Source organism: Hypanus sabinus, chromosome 7 (genome assembly GCF_030144855.1).
Source record: "Hypanus sabinus isolate sHypSab1 chromosome 7, sHypSab1.hap1, whole genome shotgun sequence".
Lineage (NCBI taxonomy): Eukaryota > Metazoa > Chordata > Chondrichthyes > Myliobatiformes > Dasyatidae > Hypanus > Hypanus sabinus.
In genome coordinates this window covers 111,845,753-111,862,617 of record NC_082712.1, presented here as the reverse complement: position 1 = coordinate 111,862,617, position 16,865 = coordinate 111,845,753, and the positions used below count along the sequence as shown (strand labels likewise).

Here is a 16,865-nt window from a genome sequence, read left to right as displayed (position 1 = left end):
TGACCTGCTGAGTTCTTCCAGCATTGTGTACGTATTCTCATATAAAAAATCTAAAGTGCCTATGACTTTTGCACAGTACTCTATAGAGTGACATACATGTACTTTGAACAAAAATTTACATTGAACTTTGAACTTTAAACTAGAGCAGTAGATTTACGGATGGCACCAAGATTGGGGGGGGGGGGGGGTGGGGCTGGTCATCCTGGAAGGCTAAAAAAGCTTGCAGCAGGATCTGGAACAGATCGAAAAATGGGCTGGGAAGTGGAAGATGAAGTGTAATGCAGACAAGTGTGAGGTATTGCACTTTGGAAGGACAGACTAAGGGAGGAACTAGATAGTGAACAGAAGGAGTGTTGTAGAACAAAGGGGTCTAAGAACTCAGATCTGTTGTTCCTTGAGAGTGGTGTCACAGATAGACAGAATTATAAAGAAAAACTTCAGCATATTGGCCTTCAGAGTATGGATTACAGGAATTGGGATGTCATGTTGGAGTTTAAGACATAGTTGAGACCAAATTTGGAGTGTTGGGTGTGGTTCTGATCACCTGCCTACAGGAAAGAGTAAAAGAAAATTTTAAAACATGTTACCAGACTTAAGGACCTGAGTTATATGAAAAGGTTGAATAGATTAGGACTTTATTACCAAGAGTGGAGGACAATGAGGGAAGATTTGACAAGGATGTACATAATTATGAGGGATATAGTTAAAATAAATCTAAGCAGGAATTTTCCCCTGAGGATAGGTGAGACTAGAACTAGAGGTCATAGGTTAAGTAAGAGTGAAAAGTGAATTATTTAAGGGGAACCCAAGGGGAACCACCTTTAGTCAGAGAGTAGTGTGAGTGTGGAACAAACTGCCATCAGAAATGGATCCTGTTGCAAGCCTTAAGAGAAATTTTGGATAAATGCATGGATGGGAGGGACGTAGAAGTCTTCTAGGTCGTGTCAGTGGGATCAAGCGGAATAACAGTTTGGTATGGACCAGATGAACCGAAGAGCCTGTTTTGTGTTGTGGTGCTCTAAGACTCTACTGGTTTGCGTTCATTCTTATCAAACTTAACTTAGCTGTCCTTTATTTTCACAGATTGTCTTGGAATTTGCTTTCTTTTCTATTCATCCATTTATAGACTGCCTCCGTGACCATCTTTCAGTGTATGAAGGTTCAGATACTGGTGTAAAAGTCATACAGAAGAGAAGTTGTGGCATCATGGCTCCAGCGGCAGTTTCATCTCAAAATAAAATACTGCTTACATTTTATACTGACAACAGCAAACAAGCACAGGGATTCAGTGCTAAGTATCAATTTGGTAATATTTTGCTAATTATTACTTAAGTTGGTTTGAATTGTCTGCAGGAATTTTGAAACTTCTAATTCTTAATTTTTTGTGCTGCTTTTATTTGCTAGTTCACTGTGCAGAAATGGTGACCACATCAGAGAAAAAACCGGCAGGTAGAATTAACCATAAAGCACCTGACCACAGTTTGGATACCACAGAATGTTTTTGGCTTATCCGAGCACATGGAGGACACACGGTATGCACGTATTACACTGAAGAGAAACAGTGCATTCTTAAACAAAAAAAAATCAGATTCAGTTTATTCACCTTTTATTACCTATGGTAGAAGTAGAGTTTGCATATATTATTGTGGGTGATACTATCTTTAGCAACACATGCAAAATTCTGAAGGAGCTCAGCGGGCATCTACTGAAAGGAATAAATGACACTTCGAACTGTGACGCTTCATCAGGACTGGAGAGGAAAGGGGCAGAAGGCAGAGTAAGAAGGTGGGGGAGGTGGAAGGAGTACAAGCTGGCAGGTGAAACTAGGTGGAGGAGAAGGTGGGTGGGTGAGGGAGGGGAATTAAGTGAGAACTGGGAAGTGATAGGGAGAAGAAGTAAAGAAGAAGAAATCTTATAGGAGAGCAGAGTGGACTGTAAGAGAAAGGGAAGGAGGAGGGCTCCACAGGGTGGTGATGGGCAAGTGAGAAGAGGAGAGCTGAAATGGGGAATGGAAAAAGAGAGAGAAGTGGGGGATTACCAAAAGTTAGAGAAATTGATGTTCATGCCATCAGGTTGGAAGCTACCCATATGGAATATGAGGGGTTGCTCCTGCAGCTTGACAGTGTTCTCATCATGACAGTTGAGGAAGTCATGGACTGACATGTCAGAATGGGAAGTAGAATTAAAATGAGTGGAATTAAAATTCTGTCTTACGTGGCAGATGGAGCAAATGTATTCAATGAAGTAGGCCGCGATCTTCGTTAGATCTACGCCAGTGAGGGTAAGAATAGAGTGATTTGGCGGATTAATGCCTGGCTGAGGAAATGTTGCAAAGGCTTCAGATTTCTGGATCATTGGAATCTCTTCTAGGGAGGATCTGACCTGTACAAAAAGAATGGCTTACACCTGAACACAGAGGGTTCCATATCCTTGTAGACAGGTTTGCTAGAGCTGTTGGGAAAGGCTTAATCTGAATTTGGTAGGGGAATGAGAACTGGAGTGATAGGACTGAGAACAGGGCAGTTGATATACAAGCAGATGCAGTGTGTAGTGAGATTATCAGAAAGACAGGCACATGATAGGGCAACATTGCAGTCATTGGGATGAGTTGCAGTGTAAGATAGGGGCAAAATCAAAAAAGGTGATGAAATATAGCACTAAAGTTGTTATATTTGAAGGCAAGCAGTATACAGAATAAAGCAGATGATTTGTAGCATAATTAGAGATTAGCAGGTATGACTTTATGAAGATCACTGAGTCATGGTTGAAAGAAGATTATAATTAGAAGTTTAATATCCAAGCATATATATTGTATCAAAAGGATGTGCAGATAGGCAGAGGCGGTAGGGTGGCTCTGTTGGTAAAAAATTAAATCAAATTCTTAGAAAGAGGTAGCATAAGATCAAAGTATGTAGATTGAAAGACCCTGATGGGACTTGTATACAGGCTGTGGGTTACAATTTACAACAGGAGGTAGAAAAGGCATGTCACAAGGACAACATTATAATAGTCATGGAGGATTTCAATGTAGATTGGGGAAATCCAGTTGGTGCTAGATCCCAACAGAGAGAAAATGTGGTATGCCTATGAAGTGTCTTTTTAGAACAGCTGGCGGTTCAGTCCTCTAGGGGAAAGGCTATTCTGGATTAGGTGTTGCGTAATGAATCAGATTTGATTAAGGTAAAAAAAAACCCTGAAGGGACAGTGATCATGATATTATAGAATTCACTCTGCAATTTAGGAGGGAGAAGCTAAAGTCAGATATAAAGCCAGCATTATAGTGGAATAAAGGGAATTATAGAGGTATGAAAGAGGAGCTGGCTAAAGTTGATTGGTAGGGGATGGCAGGACCTCAATTGCTGGAGTTTCTGTGAGCAATTTGGAAAGCACAGGATAGATCATCCCAGAGAAGAAGTAATATTCTAAAGGCAAGATGATGCAACCGTGGCCAAAGAAAGGGCATACAATAGAGGGAAAAAAGTTGTGGGAAGATAGAGGTTTGGGAAATTTTAAAAACCAGAAGAAAGCAATTAAAAAAGCCATAAGAAGGGAAAAGATTAAGTAAGAAGGTAAGTTAGCCAGTAACATCAAAGAGGATATGAAAAGTTGTTTCAGAAATACAAAGAGTAAGTGAGAGGTGAGAGTAGATACAGACCACTGGAAAACGATGATGGAGAGGTAATAATGGGGGACAAAGAAATCTCAGATGAACTAAATTAATGATTTTGCATCATTCTTCACTGTGGAAGTCACTAACAATCTGCCAGAAGTTCGAGAATGCTGGGGGTTAAAGTGAGAGCGGTTATCTATTACAGGAGAGAAGGTGCTTGAAAAGCTGGAAGGTTTGAAGGTAGATGGGTCACCTGGACCGGATGGACTACACCCCAAGGTTCTGAAGGAGGTAGCTGAAGAGGTTGTGGAGGCTTTAGTAATAATCTTTCAAGAATCACTGGATTCTGGAAAGGTTTTGGAGGACTAGAAAATTGCAAATGTTACTCCACTCTTCAAGAAAGGAAGCAAGCAGAAGAAAGGAATTTATAGGCCAGTTAGCCTGACCTCAGTGGTAGGAAAGATGTTGGAGTTGATTGTAAAGGATGAGGTCCCAGTTATTACTGGAAAAATATATAGTATGGATAGAGTATTGGTCGATTGGCAGGAGGCAAAATAATTGGAATAAAGGCTCCCTGACAGTGACTAGCGGTATTCTGCAGGAATTGGCATTGGTACCATTTCTTTTTAATGTTGTATGTCAATGACTTGGAAGATGGAATTGATGGTTTTGTGACCAAGTTTGTGGATGAAACAAAAACAGGTGGAGAGACAGGTAGCATTGAAGAAGCAGGCAGGCTGCAAAAAGTCTTAGACAGATTAGGAGAATGGGCAAAGAAGTGGCAGATAGAATAGTGTCAGGAAGTGTATGGTCATGTACTTCAGCAGAAGGAATAAAAGCAAAGACTATTTCCTAAACAGGGATAAAATTCAAAAATCCGAGGTGCAAATGGAATTTGGAATCCTTGTGCAGGATTCCCTAAAGGTTAATTAACAAACAATCAGTTAAAGGAGATAACTGGGAATGAAACCATTGGTTTCAATGAAGAACACCTGCAGATGAACTTTGACCCAGCTCATGCAGGAATTCTTCAATGACAATAATTACAGAGTTGAAGATGAGCAGAAGCAACGGTTTGAGAATGAGGAGGAATTTGGTGAAGAGTGTAACTGGAACACGTGGACAGGAAATGAGGCAGACAGGGTGGAGGGAGATGGAGAAGAGCAGTAGCAGCAAGAGAGTTATGAACTGCACTGTGAAGATCCAGAATTCATTATGGATGCAGATTATCATCCTACATTGGATATTGACATACAGGACACTATCCTAGTAGAAGAAGGATCCCAAAATTTATCAGTAAATGCATAATTCTACACAGATGACAATGACAAAGAAGGCAGCAATGGCAAAACTATAAATAAAAAGAAAAAGCAAAATCCAGTGTACCTAAAGGATTACAAAAAGAAGACCATTCTTGAGAAGGAAGAGAAATATGAGTATGATGACATTGATGGGGAAGAACCAAGAGCTGAAGTAGAGAAAACAACATCTCAAGGTTATATAGAAGAACAGAAACCACTGTAAGAAACTTCCATAAGTTTGTTGAAGAAAGTGATGAGGATAGTGGCTCTTGTTTTCTGAAACTGCAGATGAAGTCTGAAGATGAGAAGGAGAAAGAAGATGAGTCTTGTGTCAGTTGGCTGAGAGGACAAAAGGATTTAGAAGCAAAGAAGCAGCTAAAAGACATGAAATACCTAAGGGATTACTGGAAAGATCCTCTACTGGATGAAGGGGAAGAAGACAGATCCAGCTCTGAATCTGGTAAACAGTCACACAGTAGATAGTCACTACAGATCTGCCTGTAGATTTTTAAGCAAAACCAGCTTGATAATATTCCACCAGTTTTGATAATGAGAGGCATTAATCGTGTGGATAGTCAAGAGGCTTTTCCCCATGGCTGAAATGGTGAGCATAAGAGGGCATAGTTTTAAGGTGCTTGGAAGTAGGTACAGAGGAGATGTCTGGGGTACGTTTTTTACGCAGAATGGTGAGTGCATGGAATGGGCTGCTGGTGGCAGTGGTGGAGGTAGAAATGATAAGGTCTTTTAAGAGACTCCTGGATGGCTACATAGAGCAGGGAAAAATAGAGGGCTATGGGTAAAGCCTAGGTAGTTCTACGGTAGGGTCATGTTCGGCACAGCTTTGTGGGCCGAAGGGCTTGTATTGTGCTGTATATTTTCTGGTCTCTTCTGATCGGCGCAATCCAGAAAGCCCAGAATCAAATGTTGGTCTAGATTCAGTGTTTTCAACTGGTGCTAACCCGTCTTGTTTACCAGCTCGTCCTGGAATGAGGGATTCACTTGGCCATTTCCTGATGAGGTCTAGATGCTGTCAACAAAATAGAGAGAGTACAGAGGAGATTTACTAGAATGTTACCAGGGTTTCAGCACCTAAGTTACAGAGAAAGGTTGAACAAGTTAGGTCTTTATTCTTTGGAATGTAGAAGGTCGAGGGGGGACTTGATAGAGGTATTTAAAATTATGAAGGGGATAAACAGAGTTGATGTGGATAGGCTTTTTTCATTGAGAGTAGGGGAGATTCAAACAAGATGACATGAGTTGAGAGTTGGGGGCAAAAGTTTAGGGTAACACGAGGGGGAACTTCTTTACTCAGAGAGTGGTAGCTGTGTGGAACGAGCTTCCAGTAGAAGTGGTAGAGGCAGGTTCGATTTTGTCATTTAAAAAAAAATTGGATAGGTATATGGACAAGAAAGGAATGGAGGGTTATGGGCTTACTGCAGGTAGGTGGGACTAGGTGAGAATAAGCTTTCGGCCCGGACTAGAAGGGCCGAGACGGCCTGTTTCAGTGCTGTAATGGTTATATGGTTATACACTACCATCCTCAAGCACTGAAGTAACTTGTTGACCCTCTTTCACCACAACTTTTGTTATCTTGCAGATTGAGTCGGGGGTGAGGAAAGTAAATGCAATGTTAGCATTCATTTTGAAACGACTAGAATATAAAAGCAATGATGTAATGTTGAGCTTATAAACCACTGGTAAAACCTCACTTGGAATATTGAGAGTAGTTTTGGGCCAATTATCTAAGAAAAGATGTAAGGGTTCAGAGGGAATTCAGGAGAATGAAATTATTATTGTATGAGGAATGTTTGATAGCTCTGGACCTGTAGTCACAGCAATTTAGAAGAGTGAGGGGGGAATCTCATTGAAAACAATCCAATGTTGAAAAGCATAGATAGATTAGATGTGGAGAGCATGTTTCCTTTGGCGGGGGAGTCTAGGACCAGAGGACCAAATGAGGACGAATTTCTTTAGCCAAAGAGTGGTGAATCAGGCAGCTGTGGAGGCCAGGTCATTGGTGTATTTAAGGTGGAGGTCGATAGGTTCTTGATTATTCAGGGTGTGAAAAAGGAGAATAGGGCTGAGAGGACAAATGGATCAGACATGACTCGATGGACAGAATGGCCTAAATCTGCTCCTCTGTCTTATGATCTTCTGGTGAAATGACCCATGTAGCGCTTGTCGTGCTTACAGTGATAAGTGGCAGGAGGGAAATTAGTGGGAAAGGATGAGTGGACAAGGAAGTCATGTAGAGAGCGATCCCTGTGGAAAATGCAGGGGGGGTGGAGCAAAAGATATTCTTATCAGTAGGATCCTGTTAAAGATAACAAAAGTTATGGAGAATGTTGTGCTGGATGCAGAGCCTGTGGCTGAGGGCAGCATCAAAGGTAGAAGAAGGGAAAAACTGCCCTTTGGAGAAGTAAGATATCACAGATGTTCTGGAATGAAAAACGTCATCCTGAGGCAAAGATGGAGAAACTGAAAATACAAAATAACACTTTTACAAGTGACAGGGTGAAAAGTGTTATAGTCCACATAGCCAGGAGAATTATTAGGTTATAAAAGATATCAGTAGACAGTCTGTCTCCAGAGATAGAGACAGGGAGATAGAGAAAGGGGAAAGTGGTGTCAGGGCCATGACACATGAATGAACTTTTCAGAAGAGCCATGACTTAGGCTGTTCAGCGTTTTCTTTTGGATACTAGCACAGATGCCCTGGGTTGTGCTGAGCATTCAAAGATCTTATCAAATTCACTCATCCAAGAACTGTATTTATATGATTGCCTTGAATTAAAAGATATACCTTATCTCTTAATGTATTATTTAATAAAGGCTTTCTTACTGGGAATGCAATATATAGAGTTAAACCTAGTTATGCCTTGCTTGTTGCACAGTATAAAGATTATATGAGAGAATTTGGTATTGCTCATAGCTTTTTTTTGTGAGGAAAGGACAGTTTGGTGTGTTGATGTTAGCTGAATGCTTTATAGTGCAAAGAATCCTAATTAAGTGGTAATAAAAGCAATTTAAATTAGATTGAGGAATGGAAATGTTCAGTTCAAAACCTAGAATCACATGGATGTTTTAGTATCATCTAATTGGTACTGTTAAAAATGGTGAAATACATAAATTTATGCATTTGTGATAAAGTTAATTGACATCCACGTTCTGTGAACAGAATTGGTGGCACATTGGATTTATGGTGGTGTATCTGTTTCATATCTTCAGCAGCCTGGGTTCAGCGCTGACCTCTAGTGCACTCAGTATGGTGTTTTCACGCTTTACCTGTGACCACATAGGTTTTCCCTGGGTACTCCAGTTCCCTCCACATCTTAAAGTAGCGCTAGCTGATGGGTGAGTTGCCTGCTGTAAATATTCCGGTTTTAGGTAGGTGGTAGGAAAGATTGTTAATAGACATAGTTGAGACAATAGATTGCATGGAAATAAATGGGGAATAGGACCTGGAGTAGATTAGACCTGCAAAGTTCCTATGTCTTAAGAAAATATGAAATCTTTATTGGGCAGTTCATGGAATGTGGAGAGAATTTTTTTAAAGTGTGTTCATGTTGAACTAGTGTAAATGGATTGTTAATGGTCAGAGTGGATTCTGTGAACTGAAAGACCTGTTTTTGTGATCCTGTAGGATGATAATCAGGAAGGTCTTATTTGCTCCCTCAAGATACTGGCAACAAGGTGGAGGAACAAAATAGGGCAGTGTTTTGTAGTACAGGCATATTCAGTGTACTGGGAGCAAACCTAATGTCCAGAGAACTCAGTTGAGGGCTTTCACTGAAGCTGTTGGAGGTACAAACTGACACTGCCTGAGCAGGTGCAAGAGATGGTGAGGAGCTCCACTGCTCCCTCTTGTTAGAGTCAGCATCAGGTTGTTTCCACTACAGGTGATAAGATCCTGAAAGATATCTGTATATTCATCGGGTGAGTTAAAAATGGATGGGCTACAGTTGCAGAAGACCCTAAGCATACAGAAATACACTCAGTGGCCACTTTATTAGGCATTTCCTGTACCTAATAAAGTGGTGCTGAGTGTATATAGAACTGTAGAGATATATCCACCAACACTAACTGGAAATTCAGACTGTAATTTCAGAGAGCTCCTTTACAGTGCTGTTTCAGGCACAATCAGCTGGAAGTTTGTTTGAATTACCCTTGTCTTCCTCACAGATTTTACACTTGTTAAAGACAGGCACAGGTATGAGAAATTAAGAGATTTCCCAGTGCAGCTGGTGTGTGAAGTTTGAGAGTGGATTGGAAAGAAATGTATCCAACCTCATGACCTAGGAAAAAGGGAATGCTTCCCCCACCCCCCAAGATTAAGATGTGACATCTAGCATTTTTGAATAACAGCTAGCTTCAGTGTGTTTTTTTTAATGGCCTAGAATGTGGCCTTCAGAGTCAAATGGTCAGATTTCATGAATGATGATCTGAAGTGTAAAGGGGATTTCTTCTTTTTCTTTGTTACTGTGTATGTAATCAAAATGGCTTCTTTGTTTTGTTAAAAGTAGGAATGCTTCTTTGTTGCAAGAGAGTGCTGGAAGCTTGTTTGGGTTAAAATTTACTGATAACGAGAATTGTATTCCTTTGTAAACCAATTGGGATTAATGTTCTTTCTTCTGAGTCTGTAAGCTATTGTTGGCGGGCTTCTGTGGAGATCGGCACAAGGGGGTGAGAGAGAGAGAGGACGCGATGCTGTAAACTGGGCGAGGAACAGACACCAAGCGGGGGTCCAAGGCCAGGAGATACCCCGAGGAGAGGAGATGAAGCTAGATGTGCTTGGTTGACCACTTCAGTTGGTCCTAAGCTGCAAGTCGAGGAGTTTGGAGGGGATCGAATGGTGGCCAGAAGACTTCAGTAATTGAGCTCCAACGGTTGTGCACGAAGTGGTTTGGACTTTGATAAGTTTGGCGCCTTTTATTTTTTTTCCTTCATATATACTGTATCGTTATTAATCACTTAGTTATAGTAACCTTTATAAATTGTACTCATTTAATCACATGGTGTGCTGTCTGTTTTTGGGCGAGGCGGGGACATCACACAGCATCCACACCAGCTGATTACCCAGTTTGGCGGGGCCGAAGGCTGCTCCCCCAGACGAGAACGAGCTGAGCGAGCCTGAGGCGACCCAGGGGGTTACATTGTGGGGGCTCGTCCAGGATTGATTTCTGCGGAAGCTGTGTGATTGTACTCTTTAAATTATGTATGCGGCGAAGAGCTGGTGTGCCTTTGTGGATGTGCGATTGCTGGTTATCTCTGCATGTGTACTGGGTGGGGTGGCTGTTGGTGCCCCGGAGGGCGTTGTTCAAGTTCCGACTAGTGTTGACGAAATGGTGGTGGGGCCATGCTGTCCATGCTGTTAAGAGAGTGAGGAGTGGCAGGTTGGGATGTTTCAGCAGTAGTAGGCTCCACCTGGTTGTAGGAATAATGTCCAGCCCTAAAGGGGCTGCAGGTTGTTGGGTGAGTGGCAGTGCTTGGCTGAGGGAAAGCAACAGGGATGGATTGGAAGTTTGAGTAGGCGGGTTGGTGGCATTGTTAGAACTGTTGGGTACAATTACCTCGGGGTGACAGCTGTCAGTTATGTGAACGTGTGGGAAAATGCGTGTGGTTCGACTGGAAGTCAAATGCTGCAGCTGGGGGGTTTATCATATCCGTGGCAGGAGATTGGTGGAAAGTTTTTAGGGTATCCCTTTTGGCTGGGGGGGGGCAGATAAATTGCTTGTGGTGCCAAGGGGATCTGTCAAGGGGGTGAGTTGTTCTGTTGATCCGAGAGGTGTCGGGAAACTTAGAGGAGGCCCAGTGGGGGAACGGCTTGGGGTCTCTGGGGGAGCATGTTCCCAGCAAAGTACCAAGGTACTCCCGAAAGGAGCAGACCCTATTCCTGAAGGCTTAGAGGGACCACGCGCACAGGTGTTGTTACGGATGGATGGAAGTCAAGTTAAAGCCATCCTCGGCACCGGGGCTCCGGTTAAGTTGCTGTACAATTTGTTTTTTAACCGTTATTGGAAGCATTTACCCTTGATGACGTTGAGGGCACTGGAGATTTGGGGTACCAGTGCCGGTGATTATCCAGACAACGGTTGTTGGTCAGTGAAAATGGATTTCTTAGAGGCAAATGTGGAGGTGACTGAGGTTCGTGAATCGTTAATGCTGATGTGTCCATTGTTGAGACGGGCAGCGTTTCTGTTCTGGAGAGAACCAATATCCTGCTGGTGCGCTTGGGGGCCTGCCCGGAGGAGGCAGGTGAGAGCTGTTTGGAGGCATTGTCGATGCACCCAGAGTTTCGAGCTGCTTGTGCAGACGTGTGTAGCAGCATTGGGCCGATACCGAATTCAAACAAGTGCCGGTGGTGGTACGGCCTGGGGAAAGTATCTGAGAATGAGACCCTCTTAGTGGACGCTGTGAAATACCATGAGGGAGGGGAGTTGACCGCTGAAGACACCTCGGTGAGAGAGAGGTTGAGGTGACTGGCCCCTGAAGCCGTGGAAGATGAAGGCAGCGTGTGTGTGGATTATATTGCGCTGAAGAGGCGCACTGTCAGTGACCAGAATATGGCCCTGAGGGCCGAAGAGGCGATGTCCTATCTGAGTGGTGTGAAGTCGTTTAAGGTGCTGGATCTGAGGAGTGGATGTTGCCAGATCCCGATGAGTAGGGCCGACAAGGAGAAGATGGCCGTTAGAAGTTCCCTAGGAGTCTACCGGTCCGAAAAGATGCCACAGGGCATATCTGGAGCCCTTGCAACCTTCCTGCGGGGCATGTGGAGGCATTTGGAGTTTTGGCGTATGTGGATGATCTCTTGGTATTTGGATTTGCCTCAGGAGAATATGAAGTGAGGTCGTTGCAGGGGCGGCTGAGAACTACAGAGGAAAGTGTTTTCTGGACACGTGCCAGGGCTGGCGAAGGTCACAGCTCGTGAGTGACTGTCTCTACAGAATCAAGTTTGAAATGAAGATGGAGACACTGGAGAAAGTTGATCTGGAAGAAGTCATGAGGAAGAAAAAGCTGGAGAGAAGTGCAGTAAATACTGAACTGGAGGCTGACCAATCTTTAACTGCTGCTTTTCAGGTTGGGGTGGAAGAAGCTGTTGGAGTAACTGCGTCCCAGATTGACAGAAGAATGTAAACAAAAGAAGCGAGAGAATTGACTACTTACTCCTCCATTCAATAAGATTATGGCTGATCTTTTACCCAAGTGCCACTTTGCACCCATGATCCCCATAATACTTAAAAACCTTTCCATCTACTTCTTGACCTACTCAGTGACTGAGCCTCCACAAGTCTCTTAGAAATCAAAATCAATCAAATCAAATTCAAGTTTAATTATCATTCAACCATACATGAGCATACCCTAATGAAACAGCATTCCTCTAGGGCCAAGGTACAAAACATACACTGCACAACACAGCACCTTCAAGGTAATGAGTACACATACAGTCATGCAAAAATAAAATATATATAGCCCAAGTCCCTGAGTGACATCCCACAAATTGATGGTGCAGTTTCTGGCAGTCCGCAGACAAACACACACGCACACAATCCAGCTCGTCATTCCACCAAACACTGGAAGGTAGCACCAGCAGGAGATGCCAGCCCCCAAACGAGCATGGATGCCATGCTACACCACCTCCACTGTTGCCTCTCTTGGAATGCAGCAATATGCAAGTCCATGGCTTGAGGCCCAGTCCTCGCTCGCAAACAAGGGAAACAGGCCTGTGGCATCTTACATTATTACTGTCCAACAGGGTCCTGTGATGATCAGAAGAGAAATGTCCAAGACAATCACCCTAGGTTACACTGCATACCAACTCTAATGCTTTCAATGCCTTCCTGTAACAATCAGCAACATGGTCTGTACCAAGTCCAACTCCTCTGCCAACAAGCAGCTCACCAATAGGGTATACATGCAGTACCCAAAGTTCTTGGAACTCAGCATTGTTGTGTGATCATAAAAAAAGACATTTAAAAAAGACAAAAACACCTTTGGTTGGCCCTTGAGAGGCAGCTGCATCTGAGTGCCCCACCATGTTATCAGAAGTTTTGAATGAAAATTCTTAATATTCACTACCTTCTGAATGAAGAAATCTCTTCACTTTGAAATGGTTGATGCTCATTATGAGACTGGCCTTTAGTTGCAGGAATTCCAACCGGGGAAATGTTATCCTTGCAACCATCCCTCTTCTAGACTTAGCAAAGTATTAGCCTAGTCTGTTGACACTCCTCTCCTATTACTATTTTCTTTTCCCTTTTGCATTCACTTATTATTTCATTTAATGTCATAGTTGTGGACATCAGCCAGTGAGAACAGCAGGAAGAGTTTAAAAGGAGACACCTTATCAGATGGGCGTCGGAGGAGCAGTTAACGGAGTACAGTAGGAAGGCTTTGGCTCAATGAGGCTTCAGCGATAATGGGTCGAGGTGAGGTAGGTTGCCTGTGTAGAATACAGACAGGAAGAATGTGTGTAAGGCTGGTGTTCTGTGCTCTGTGTCAGATACAGGAAGTCTGAGAGACTCACAGCCTCCTGGACAGCCACATCTGCACCAGATGCTTAGGGACCACGTTAGTGAACTGGAGATGCGGCTCAATCACCTTCGTCTGGTCAGGGAGAGTGAGGAGGTGATAGATAGGAGCTATAGGCAGATAATCACACCAGGGCCTGGGGAGACAGATCAGTAGGTTACAGTCAGGAGAGATAAGGGCAGGAGTCAGAGGCGAGAGAGCGCCCCTGTGGCTGTACCCCTTGACAATTAGTACTCCTGCTTGAGTACTTTTGGGGGAGGGGGGAGTCAGCCTACCTGGGGGAAGCAACAGTGGCCCCACCTCTGGCACAGTCTGGCCCTGTGGTTCAAAAGGATAGGGAAAGGAAGAGGATGGCAGCAGTGATAGGGGACTCTATAGTTAAGGGGTTAGACAGGAGTTTCTGTTGATGCAGGAAAAAAGCATGGATGGTAGTTTGCCTCCTAGGTTCCAGGGTCCAGGACATTTCTGATCGCATCCAAAATATCCTGAAGTGGGAAGGAGAACAGCCGGAGGTCGTGGTACATATTTGATACCAAAGGCATAGGCAGGAAAAGGGAATTAGGAAGGAAGTTGAGAAAAAGGACCACAAAAACATCACCTCATGATTACTGCCTGTGCCATGTGACAGTGAGTATAGGAATGGAGTGACATGGAGGATAAATGCGTGGCTGAGGGATTGGAGCAGGGGCAGGGATTCAGATTTCTGGATCATTGGGACCTCTGTTGGGTCAGGTGTGACCTGTACAAAAGGGCGGATTGCACTTGAATGCCAGGGGGACCAATATCCTGGTGGGGAGGTTTGTTAAGGCTACTGGAGAGTTTAAACTAGGATTGCTGGGGGACGGTGGGAACCAAACTGATGAGACGGAGGAAGAGGCAGTTGACTCACAAATAGAGATAGCTTGGAGACAGTACGAGAGGGGGAATAGGCAGGTGACAGAGAAGAGACACGCTCAGACTGATGGTTTGAGATGTGTCTATTTTAATGCAAGAAGTATTATGAACAAAGTGGATGAGCTTAGAGCGTGGATCAGTACTTGAAGCTATGATGTTGTGGCCACTTGGGTGACTCATTACTGTGAGTGCCAGGCTTTATATGTTTCAGAAAGAACAGGGAGGGAGGCAAAAGAGGTGGGGGCATGGCACTGTCGATCAGAGATAGTGTCACGGCTGTAGAAAAGGTGAACGCCATGGAGGGATTGTCTACAGAGTCTCTGTGGGTGGAAGTTAGGAACAGGAAGAGGTTGATAACTCTACTGGGTGTTTTTTATAGATCACTCAATAGTAACAGGGACATCGAGGAGCAGACTGGGAGACAGACTCTGGAAAGGAGCAATAATAATAGGGTTGTCGTGGTGAGAGATTTTAATTTCCCAAATATCGATTGCCATGTCCCTAGAGCGAGGGGTTTAGATGGAGTGGAGTTTGTTAGGTGTGTTCAAGCAGGTTTCTTGACACAATATGTAGATAAGCCTACAAGAGGAGAGGCTGTACTTGATCTGGTATTGGAAAATGAACCTGGTCAGGTGTCAGGTCTCTCAGTGGAAGATCATTTTGGAGATTCTATCTCCTTTACCATAGCATTGGAGAGGGATTGAAACAGACAAGTTAGGAAAGCGTTTAGTTGGAATAAGGGGAAATATGAGGCTATCAGACAGGAACTTGGAAGCATAAATTGGAAACAGATGTTCTCAGGGAAATGTATGGAAGAAATGTGGCAAATGTTCAGGGGATATTTGCGTGGAGTTCTGCATAGGTACATTCCAATGAGACAGGGAAAGGATGGTAGGATCAGGAACCGTGGTGTACAAAGGCTGTTGTAAATCTAGTCAAGAAGAAAAGAAGAGCTTATGAAAGGTTCAAATATCTAGGTAATGATAGAGATTCAGAAGATTATAAGGCTAGCAGGAAGGAGCTTAAGAAAGAAATTAGGAGAGCCAGAAGGGGCCATGAGAAAGCCTTTGCGGGAAGGATTACGGAAAACCCCAAGGCATTCTACAAGTATGTGAAGAGCAAGAGGAAAAGACCTGAGGGAATAGGACCAATCAAGTGTGACAGTGGAAAAGTGTGTATGGAACTGGAGGAGATAGCAGAAGTACTTAATGAGTACTTTGATTCAGTATTCACTGCAGAAAAGGATCTTAGCCATTGTAGGGATGACTTACAGCGGACTGTAAAGCTTGAGCATGTAGATATTAAGGAAGAGGATGTGCTGGAGCTTTTGGAAAGCATCGTTGGATACGGCATCAGGACCAGTCGAGATGTACCCCAGGCTACTGTCGGAGGTGAGGGTGGAGATTGCTGAGCCTCTGGCAATGATCTTTGCATCATCAGTGAGGATGGGAGAGCTTTGCGGATGTTGTTCCATTATTCAAGAAAGGAAGTAGAGATAGCCCAGGAAATTATAGATCAGTGAGTCTTATTTCGGTGGTCGGTAACTTGATGGAGAAGATCCTAAGAGGCAGGATTTATGAACATTTGGAGAGGCATAATATGATTAGGCATAGTCAACATGGCTTTGTGAAAGGCATGTCGTGTTTTACGAGCCTGATTGAATTTTTTGAGGATGTGACTAAATACACTGATGAACGTACAGCAGTAGATGGAGTGTATATGGATTTTCAGCAAAACATTTGATAAGGTACCCCATGCTAGGCTTATTGAGAAATTAAGGAAGCATGGGATCCAAGGGGACATTGCTTTGAGGATCCAGAACTGGCTTGCCCACTGAAGGCGAAGAAGAGTGGTTGTAGATGTGTCATATTGTGCATGGAGGTTGGTCACCAGTGGGGTGCCTCAGGCATCTGTTCTGGGACCCCTACTCGTCATGATTTTTATAACTGACCTGGATGAAAAAGTGGAAGAATGGGTTAGTAAATTTTCTGATGACAAAGGTTGGAGGTGTTATAGATAGTGTGGAGGACTGTCAGAGATTACAGCGGGACATTGATAAGATGCAAAACTGGGCTGAGAAGTGGCAGATAGAGTTCAACCCAGATAAGTGTGAGGTGGTTCATTTAGGTAAGACAAATATGATGACAGAATATGGGATTAATAGTAAGACTCTTGGTGGTGTGGAGGATCAGAGGGATCTTGGGGTCCGAGTCCATAGGACACTCAAAGTAGCTGCGCAGGTTGACTCTGTGGTTAAGAAGGCATATGGCCTTCATCAGTTGTGGGATTGAATTTAGGAGCTAAGAGGTAATGTTGCAGCTTTATAGGACTCTGGTCAGACCCCACTTGGAGTACTGTGCTCAGTTCTGGTCACCGTGAGGAAGGATGTGGAAACCATAGAAAGGGTTCAGAGAAGATTTACAAGGATGTTGCCTGGATTGGGGAGCATGCCTTATGAGAATAGGTTGAGTGAAATCGTCCTTTTCTCCTTGGAGTGACAGAGGATGAGAGGCATTAATTGTGTGGATAGT

General features: G+C 43.6%; 1 protein-coding gene across 1 annotated transcript in view; it reads left to right on the top strand.

Moving 5' to 3' along the window:
- LOC132397111 (embryonic protein UVS.2-like) overlaps nt 1-16,865 on the top strand; it is a 103,700-nt gene that overhangs the window by 72,008 nt on the left and 14,827 nt on the right. Inside the window, exons 6-7 of the mRNA XM_059975422.1 lie at nt 1,084-1,306; nt 1,405-1,532. Coding sequence (XP_059831405.1) covers nt 1,084-1,306; nt 1,405-1,532 — 351 coding nt within the window. The remainder of the gene's footprint in view (nt 1-1,083; nt 1,307-1,404; nt 1,533-16,865) is intronic.